The sequence below is a fragment of the Benincasa hispida genome, unplaced genomic scaffold (genome assembly GCF_009727055.1).
Source record: "Benincasa hispida cultivar B227 unplaced genomic scaffold, ASM972705v1 Contig793, whole genome shotgun sequence".
Lineage (NCBI taxonomy): Eukaryota > Viridiplantae > Streptophyta > Magnoliopsida > Cucurbitales > Cucurbitaceae > Benincasa > Benincasa hispida.
In genome coordinates this window covers 48,088-58,478 of record NW_024065130.1, presented here as the reverse complement: position 1 = coordinate 58,478, position 10,391 = coordinate 48,088, and the positions used below count along the sequence as shown (strand labels likewise).

General features: G+C 30.7%; 1 protein-coding gene across 4 annotated transcripts; it reads right to left on the bottom strand.

The window, feature by feature from the left end:
- Positions 1-489: 489 nt before the first annotated feature.
- LOC120070037 (two-component response regulator-like APRR2) lies at positions 490-8,681 on the bottom strand. 4 transcript variants are annotated; one of them, XM_039021895.1, is made up of 14 exons: positions 8,529-8,681; positions 8,300-8,433; positions 7,649-7,805; positions 6,508-6,587; positions 6,294-6,360; positions 6,045-6,091; positions 5,635-5,712; positions 5,210-5,545; positions 5,035-5,133; positions 4,016-4,156; positions 3,639-3,908; positions 2,526-2,594; positions 2,324-2,401; positions 861-1,025 (listed from the first exon to the last, which is right to left on the bottom strand). In XM_039021895.1, the coding sequence occupies exons 3-14, from the start codon at positions 7,776-7,778 to the stop codon at positions 861-863; spliced, it is 1,560 nt and encodes a 519-aa protein (XP_038877823.1). In that variant the 5' UTR covers positions 7,779-7,805; positions 8,300-8,433; positions 8,529-8,681. The 4 variants fall into 4 exon arrangements, with proteins under 4 accessions (XP_038877824.1, XP_038877827.1, XP_038877823.1 ...); XM_039021898.1 differs by having other exon boundaries at positions 8,300-8,352; positions 8,529-8,660; XM_039021896.1 differs by having other exon boundaries at positions 490-1,025; positions 8,300-8,595.
- Between the last annotated feature and the right edge of the window lie 1,710 nt (positions 8,682-10,391).

Here is a 10,391-nt window from a genome sequence, read left to right as displayed (position 1 = left end):
GTTTGATTCGCCAGAAAAAAGAGTTTCTACAACGGTCATCTCTTCTCCTTTTCCTTTCATGCTTAGCCATTAAAATTACAATATGTTTATGATTCTGTAATTTACCGTTTTATGCTTTTCTGAATTTTATTTCTAAACAAAACTTGAAGCAAAAGACAATCAAACGCTTTTGCTAGGAATTTGATTCCTTCAAGAGATGCTCTATGTCAAATATATTTATGAGAATTTAAGTGAAGATTGGGAACAGTCAAATTGAAAGGTTCAATACATATTCAAAAAATCAATGTAAATATTCATTCATGTTCTCTTGATATTTTGAATAGTGGTTAGAGACAATTGGAGAATAATAAATTCCAAATCCGAAGGAGCTGGTCGTCAATACAAACAACATGAAATCATAAAAGACATAAAGCAAGACTATGACATAAATATGAGTAATAAAAAAGCATGACGTGCTATAGAAAATGCATATGAACGAGTATGGAGATCTCCCTAAATAATCTTATAATTTTATTGTGCCGTACGGTGAAACACTGAAACTTGCAAATCTAGTCATTGAAAGAGAAATTGATACTTCCATAAAATGGTTTTTAAAAAAGTTAAAAAGTAGTAAAAATGTGACTCATTTATACATCAATTTTCTGTCAATCAATTAACAGCAAGTTTAAGTCACTCACCATTTAGAGTTATATTTGAAATTAAGCCGGACCAAATATACATCAATACAGAGCTTTAGAGACCAAAAATGCATTTTAAAATAATAATTTATAAAATATATTATTCTTATTCCCTTCCAAAATAAGTATTATTGTTTAACAAACCTGGTTAAAATCAATCACCAAATAGATAAGAGGGTGGGATCAGGGAGGTCTGCAGCCGTTGATTTGAGGAGGGACGGTGGAGATTCCTTGCCTAGAAAGCTCTGTGAGAACACTTTCTGTAGAAGGAGGTTTGAGCCCTAATGGAAGCGGTGACCATGGCTTCCTCATTGCCTCTTTCACAATCTTGTCAACCACCTCTTCATCCTACCAAATATAATTAACTAATATTAGTTGTTTCAATCCCGTTTTATAGACTCTATTGGATAATCGTTTGATATTTGATTTTTAACTTTTTAAAATTTGACTTGTTTTTTAAATTGTCGATTTGCATATTTCTTAAATAAATAGTTAAATGTATAACTAAATTTCAAAGATAAATAAATTTTAAAAACTATATTTTTTTAGTTAAACATACCATTGAAATGAATAGATAGAAATAGTGTTTAAGGACTTTATTTTCAAAATAAAAAATAAAAAAATTAAATAGTTAACCAACAGTTTTGTTATTTGTTTTTCAAAAATTTATTTATTTCAACACTCTGTTCGGGATATGTTTGAATGATTTTCTTTGAAAAAGGCTATTTAAGAACTTAAAAGAGCCATCCAAACAGACCTATAATCTATTTCAAGAATACGTTTAACAAATGCTAAAATAAAGGCTTGGGAGTCCATTTATTTATTTATTAGAAATTTGGCTACAAATTTAGATAATTAAATTAAGAATGATTAAACCCAATTTGAAAACAATAGAGGGAAGATTTGACACATTTGATAATCATTTACGCCCTTTGTTAACCGTTTTATTTTTTATTTTTTATTTTTTATTTTTGAAAATTTATTAACTTATAGGCACTATTTCCACCTCCAAATTTCTCCCGTTGTTATCTATTTTTTACCAATAGTTTAAATGACTAAGCCAAAATTTAAAACTAAAAAAACTAGTTTTTAAAAACTTATTTTTATTTTCAAAAATTTGATTAAGAATTCAACTATTGTAATTAAGAAAGATGCAAATTATTATAAGAAATTACGAGGAAATATACTTAATTTTCAAAAACCAAAAACCAAAAACCAAAAACGAAATGGTTACTAAACAGAGTCTTAGTTTTTGAAAATTAAGCTTATGAACACCATCTCGCCTATAAATTTCATCATTTTGTTATTTACTTTTTACCAATGTTTTTAAAAAACAAGCCAAGTTTTGATTGAAAGCTAGAAAAAGTAGTTGATAAAAACAAAAGAAAAAATCATCGTAAATAAATGGATGGGAAACAACATAAATTCCATAATTTTAACTAAAAATGAATTGATATCAAATAGAGTTTTAATTTTTGTTGTTTTGTAGTTGAACGCTCAAATATTGTATTTTGCACAAAACATGTGTAGGAAAGACTATACTGATTGTATGAATATGATATTTCAAATCTATATGATTTAATTTCTGCTAAAATTGATCAAAACAAATAATCACATAATATAAAAGAAAAGGAGGTTTATATTACTGGTTGAAGATCACATAAACTCTGAGGCATGCCATAGCTCTTATTTACTGTATGCATATCGTGTGATGCTGATGCATGCTGCAAAATAGCCAAAAATAAAATAAATAAAAAAAAGGTTAAATTTCAGTTTACCTCTCGGTAAAACAAAAAAAAAAAAACAAAAAACAAAAAAAAAAAAGAAAAAAGAAAAACCATCTCTCACCTGAGGAAATGAAAAATATGGAGTGTGAGAAGGCAGCATCACAGGGCAACCCCATGCATCAGCTCGCACCTAAAACAATCAGTTTTGAGGAAAACTATTATCACAACTTAGGAAGTAGGGATAAGATAGACACAAGTAGACACGAGATGACATACAATTTTTTTTTTAATCTAAGGCACAGACACATCAAGGATTGATATGTTTATTAAAATATACAATTCTTTAAAATATATATCATTTTTATGGAAGAAATATATTCAAAGTCAGTGCGTTTACATATTTAAGAAATTAGTTTGATGTGTTTCTCCAAATTTATTATTTTTGTTATATGTGTGTCTATTTAATATACTTAACTAGTGTTCAATGTACGTCTAACAAATGTTGGACCTACTTTGACTTTATTCAAATAGTGTCTAACAAATCTATTGCACTGACAAGTGTTTGATAAGTATCTAGAAATATCAGAATATCTAAGTGTAGAACGTTAGTCAAATTAAGTATATGGGTTTCTTAGATCACAACTTTATTTTTTTTCCATTTTACTATTTTGTTTGTTCTTGAAGGACAATAGCTTTAAAAATTTTGTGACATTAAGTTTATAATTTACATTAAAAAAATTTTGAAAACGAAGAACCATGATGTTTCCTAGATTTCGGGCCTGTTTCTTATTTCTTGGTACGGACAAGGCATTGAAAACGATGAATCTTAAAAATATTGATGTTTGACACATGCTGAAATTAATTTTAAGAAATTCTAGAATCAATTAAAATAGATTTTTCTATAATTAGTTGTGAGGTGCTTATTTCATTCATTTATTGAAATACCAAAATTGCCCAGTATTTAAGAATATTATTTTCCCTTTTTAGTAATATGGTAGTTCTAAAATTATTTTGAAACTAAAACCTAATAATTCAAAATTACTTTTAAAAGTTTGAAATCAATGTGATTATATGAAAATTTATTTTACAAAATTAATTATATCCAAATTTTTTTTAAAAAAATCATTACTTCAACCAATTACTCCTAAACATGTACTTTTGCAGAGAACTTTGGGGTATTTGTGGTGGGAATCTGATTATATTAGAGTGAACTATAAAGAATAGAAAACGTTACCCCTGCATAAGAATTCCATGGCTGAATTCCTCGTTGCGGCCAATGGCTATAACCAGGTGGGCCCCACGTGTGGACAATAGGTGGATGGCCATTGGTCTGTCTCCATGTTGGACAAACAGCAGACACTGATATTCCACAGTTTGGTTGATAGGAAGAAGGGTAAGCCATTATAGGTTTCAAGTGATTGGTTTGTATTGTACATCTTGGATAATGTGACCACCTTGGATTTTCTTCTCTCTGCATTACATGTTTCTTTTGCATCCTGTACTTCTGCATAAACAAAGTAAAACCAAAAGAAGAAAAAATATATAAATATATATGATAAACTTTAGGAGGTGAAGTTTTAAGAATATGAAAGAGCAAAGTCAGGTGGCCACCTGGAGATGACTTGCAACATTATGCCTTGTCAAACCTTCAACTTTCATAAGCTCAAGTACTTTGGAAGGAATTGCATGATCTATGCCTAACTGTTCAACTGCCTGAACAAATTTTCTATGTAGCTGTGGATTCCAGTCCACCTAATGGACAATATTGGCCAACAGTATATCACTATGAACTACAGATACTCTATTTTAGGCAATCAATCAATCAAGTACACGGACATATTTTGGCATGTGTTCAGCATGCAAATTTCTGTGTCTTATTTTCATTTATTTATATATAATCTCAGACATGTGGGGACACGTTTGGGATACTCCCTGATACGCTTGAGAAATTTTTTAAAGAGAAAATGGTCCGATATAAATATTGGACCCAAATTTAAAGTTCAAATCAATTATACGTTAACTAAGATTAGAAGAAAAAAAAAAAAAAAAAAAAAAGGAAAGCCCATTTTTTAACCAAGGATAAAAAAATAATCAATCGATCAATAAAAAACATAAACATAAATTTTTGTATCTGTGAAGAAGTCAAGTTAAGCTTCTTTATTTTTTATTTTTTCCTTTTAACATTCATGATACACTTGGCTAGTTTATACACAAGCAATCAATCAATCTTAAGTACAACATTTTTGACCCTATAACATTAAGTTGTCATTCATAGAAATTTGTGAGTAGTTGGCCAGCATAGTTAATCTCAAGTTTGGCATGGAATTGTAAATGTTACCCTGCATTCCATTGTAAGCAGTTTTCATAAAAGAGAAACTTCAGCATTTTGCCTGTTTCATGTGTTTAAACTTTCATCTAGATGAAGTGACATGCTTGGATAATATACACACTTTCACAGAAAAATCTCAGCCTTGACACGGTGAAAATACGCATAAACTTCACATATGCATGAAGATACTTCTTGTTAAATCACCGATAGACCCAAAAGTTTTAGCTGGTGGATGAAGATAAATTTAACATTATATCAACACTCTTAACACTTCTAAAAAATTTTGTTTCGTATAATTTACCTTAGTTTTCCTCGCTTTGGGTCCAGCAGAATGGTTCACATCAGATCCTTGGATTGAGTTTTCAGCAGCTAAAGGATCACTTTTGACACCAGATTTATTCTGCAAAGGAATGATAAATGTTACTCTCTGCCTTTATTAAACAAACAGCAAAGTTCTTGTCTACTTTGACCATTACCTTGTCAGATAATTGAGGTTGGCCCTCCTGAATGGGGTCTTCACAAACCAAATCATGTGAAGTAGTTTCGACGAATTTAGACTGAACATCTTTGTCCCTGCAATCTGTTTCTATTGAACAGTTCATTTGATCTCCGCTTTCCCAGCTACCTTGCCTAGATGCTTCCATGATCAGTTGAGACTTATCACTTCCTTCTGGTTCCTCCCACACAATATCCTGAATCCAAGAAAGAACTTCCATATCTTCCGAAACTCCATTCTTGTTTTCATTCTCTAATTGGAGTTGCATCAAGGATGCTACAGAGTCTTCATCAGGCTTTGAAGTATTGGAAAATGCCTTCTCAAAATATTGTTGGTCAATATTTTTGTCATTACAATTCGGTGTTTCTTTTGCAAAAAATAAATTTTGCCAGAACTGAATAATACCTTGTGAATGACATGCTGCCAGATATTCCTGAGTTTGTCTTCAGAGAGTGGTTTCAGCAAGAACTCAACTGCACCAAGCTGAACGTAAATAGTAAATCGAGATGTATAGGCAATAACGCAAAAACATGGTTATGATCTGAGAATTAACTTCTGCTGGAGATCAAACGAAAATGACTGATACTAGCTTTGTTTAGAATCTGATTTCTAATACCAACAAGAAAATTGGAAACTGAAACCAATTATTGCAGAACACACACATGCCTACCGGTGGAAGGCTTTCTGCAGTCGGTCAGTCTACCCAAAGTAAACCAGTCCCTAAGGAACTCTTGAAAGGGCTACTAAACTAAGGTCTAGTTTTAGATTACCAAAGACAGAGACCATTTAAGGAGAGATTACACTAGAATCCTTACTGCAATGCACTTCATCATAGTACTTAGGCAATGAACATCTGAAGTCACTGTGCCACAGAAAAAATAATCTCAGTGTCAGGTCAGGAACCGTAAAGTTAGCTGAAGGAAGCTGTTAAACCTGTCTTGTTTATTCTGAGAAGAAATTAGTTTTATCTTTTTAAGTAGTTCAACATGTTAAGGGTGGAGATTTGGAACTTTGACTTTTTGGTCGATGATATATATCTTAACCAGTTTTGGTTGTTAACTTACTTATTATTGGCAAGTCCTTGGAAGTTCCAAGTAACTTAAAACTTTCATCGTAATTTCTTGCACACACCTGTGACCAAAGATGGATCCAAGAATTCAAAAAAGACAGAAAATGGTCCAATCAGATCATGAGAAGTGAATGTTATCAAGTAACATAGCAGAGGAGTCAGCTTAAGGCCTAAATGTATAGTTCCATTCAGAAAGTCATTAGCCGTACCTCCAGAATTGCAACATGGAAGTTTCCCGGTGTGTTCAAAATTGCCGACAAAGCTTCCTTCTCATCACAGCAGGAAAAAACTGCAGTATGACAAGTGAACCTTCTCAACACAGAAGCATAAAAGAAACTAAAAAGGCAGCTTCTTAAAGAAATAGAGAACATAAAAATGGGATCACAATAATGCGAATTCAGATTTCAACAAATTAATATTTGGAAATACACATTTTTTGGAAAAAAAATAATGAAACTCTATAGTCATCGAGTAGAAATAAGTGCATTTTCAATCTATTCATAACTTCGGCTCAACCACTATACATTTGATTATTAATTATTTTAAATGGCAAAATATTTTCAAATATAATAAAATATCATTGTCTATCAGTATTTCTGTTTGTCACTGTTTATAAGTGATTGACACTGATAGATGTCTATCAGTGTCTATCACTGTCCATCATTGATAGACAACGACATTTTGTTATATTTGTAAATAAGTTGGCTCATTTTTCTATATTTGAAAATAGTACTTTGATTATTGTTACATTTTTTTAATGAAAAATATTAAATACAGTTTTGGTTCTTGAACTTCCCTACTTTGGTCTCTATTTTTTTTTATTTTTATTATTTCTTTAGAATCTTAATTTTAGTCCTCAACCTTAATTATATTCCACATTTACTCCCTACTATAAAGATGTATACCTAATTTATTGAAAATGTGACGTCATCTTACTCATTATATATATGTCATACTTGTATTATCATTTTTCCAATAAATACTAAATAAGTAATATAATGAAAGTTTAAGAAACAAAATAAAAATTCCAACCAAAAATTTAATGACCAAAACGAAACATGGCTGGATCAAAGTTCGAGCCTCAAATCATAACCAAGCCAAAAAAAAAGAAAGGGGCTAACTTCTATGGAAATATATACATGTAAATAGCATCCAAAGATGGATTATAGGAAAGAGAATGCAGATCTCCTCAAGCAACCAAGTAGCGATAGCTTCTTTAGAACGTGAGTAAAGAAAATATATTTGAATGTTGAAGAAGAGACAGCAAAGTAACAGTGATTTAGAAGAAAGAGGATTTCTAACAAAAAAGATATCTTAAACGAAAAAAATGAGGCGTTTGAAATGTCTCACCAACATACTCCATTTCCTCAAGTTTTGATCTTATCTCGGTAGCAGAGCGACTGTCCCTATCAAGGAGAAGAACCCTCAGACCCTTAGGGAAGTCTTTCCATTCTTGTAAATCGTCGGCAGTGCAAACCATAGCTCGCTTGGCATGTTTCTTATATCACTGCTCATCGGCAAAAACACAAACATCTTCAAATCATCCTCATTTGATATGAAAATTTCAACATATTCATATAAAGAAAAACACGAATAGCGCAAATCGAAATTTCACAAATGTGCAATATCGAAATAAATGCATACAGACTTCTCAGCTCAAGAGATTATTCGTGAAAACAATAATACATTAACACAAAAAGACACATACAGTAATCATAAACATCCTGAACTCGGATTAATGAAGCAGATAACTATTATTCGAAGACTAAATCCTCATAAAAACGTATATTCCCAATCGGAACGTCTCAGGAAACAACCAAACACAGAGAGACAGATATACATAGAGACAGAGATTTAAGAATCATATCGAAATCCTTCCAAACCAAAACAAACAAGAAACGAAAATCAAACTCATCACAACCAAAAAAAAGAAACACATTTAAAAAACAAACGCTCGAACATTGACGAATTGAAAAAACGAAAAGACGCATAGGAGATTACCCGAATCATGATTTCGTCTGTTCCTCTGACGGAATCGTACGTAGTTTCTGCATCTGAACAAATAAAGCAAGAAGAAACGAAGAGAGAGTGGAAGTGTGAGAGAGTACGGAACCTTACGATTGCGGTCCACAGCACTGCATCCATGGCAATGAAGAAAACTGTGGAATCTGTGGTTTATTTTCAAAGATTGAAAGAACTTGAAGAGAAGAAATGGAAGACAAAAGCTTACAGTGGGAAAAAAAATGGAGGAATTAGCAATGAACAATGAACATTGTACGTAGTTGAAATATTTTTGCCCGCTCAACAATCATCTATTTATTGAAGAGTATTTCTTCCCTTTCTAGTTTCTATAAAATTAAGTTTCGGTTTATACTGTAGCTTCAACTTTTTGTACATTGTCAGTCAAATACACACATGTGATGTTTTCTTCAGCAAAAAAAAAAAAACACATTTTTTTTTCTTTTTTTTAATTATCTTCAAATAAAATTATTGGCCCACCTACTATTTAAAGATAGGGACTAGATAGGAATTCATGAAATTGTAAAGGATAAAGATGTAATTGTCCGTTCAAACATATCTTTACTGTTATAAACAAAATGATTGATACACTATTTGACCTGAATAACTACAGCAAAGTAAAAGATGCAATTGTCTATTCAAGGACGAAAATATCATTATTAATATAAATATTGATAAGTCATATTTACGGATATATCAACATATATTTAAATATCGTGGATATTCTGAGAAAAATCACGGATATCACCGAAATTCAAAAAAATATCGTGAAGTTTTAGTGGAATTTTAGAACAAATTTATTTATATAATAAACTATGACTTTAAGCATATAAATCAACAATTAGAAACCAAATATGTTTTGTGATAGAATGATACTTAATAATGAAGATAAAAAAAATATTCTAAACTGAATATTTTATTAATAAAGTTTAGGTCATACAAAATGAAGGTCAAATATAAGATTCAATAATAAAAAGATGATCTAAGAGGTACTAGCCCAATATTAACATAATTCATTTGATAATGACATTCCTAAGTCATTGTATATTAAAAATTTATAACATAATTGAAAGTATGTCTTCCATGAGTCTCAACATCAACTCCATTGTCACCAATAGAATAATACTTTGGATCAAACTATGTTAAATTCAAATGACAATGGTCTGAATAATGTAGATAACATAAAGACTCTAAGTCTAAGCCTTCATCACTTTCACGAAGAAGTTGTCCCCGAGTATAAATGATGCCTTAAACCCATCACTATAACCAGCATAATCACTTGAATGACTATAGTTGCTACTATTGTTATGTCCATATGAACATTTGTCCAAAACATTCCCTTTATACTTGAAATAAGTGAGCCATTATCAATATAAGCATCATCATGTATGGATCTTCAATGAAAAAAAGTTTTCACATTAATCCAATTCCTAGTCCACCAACTCTATGGTCATAGATGACATGCGTGAATTGAGATTCTCCAATGAAGAGGCTAATTCCTGTTCCACCAACTTTATGGCCATGATCTAAATATTTTTTGTGGTTTTTCCAAATTTAAAATTCACGGTTAGATTATTATTACCATATACTTCCATAGTTCTATTATTATCAAAATTTGGCACATGTTTATGGTCTAGATCACGCTCATATTTCCCCCTAATAGTTTTACCGTGATGGCACATGTTTATGGTTTAGATCACATTTATACACGAAAAAATAACCAAAATTGATCCGAATAATTGTAATGAAGGATGTATGAAAATATGTAAATGACAAAATTGAGATGTAAAGATTCTCCTCTCATAACTTATTTAATATAATATATAGATTTATTTATACCGGTAAAATTATAAATTTGGTCACTAATGAGCACTATGATTAATAGTCATTTGATCATTATATTTTCTTTTTGTTTTTGAAAATTAAGTTTAAATTACTATTTCCACATATCAGTTTCCTTCTTTATTGAAAAAAATTGAAAATTTTTCACATATAGAAAAAATGTCAAATTATCTACAGAAATAACACAAAAAAAAAAAAACACTGATAGAGGCGGATAGAAATCTATCATTGA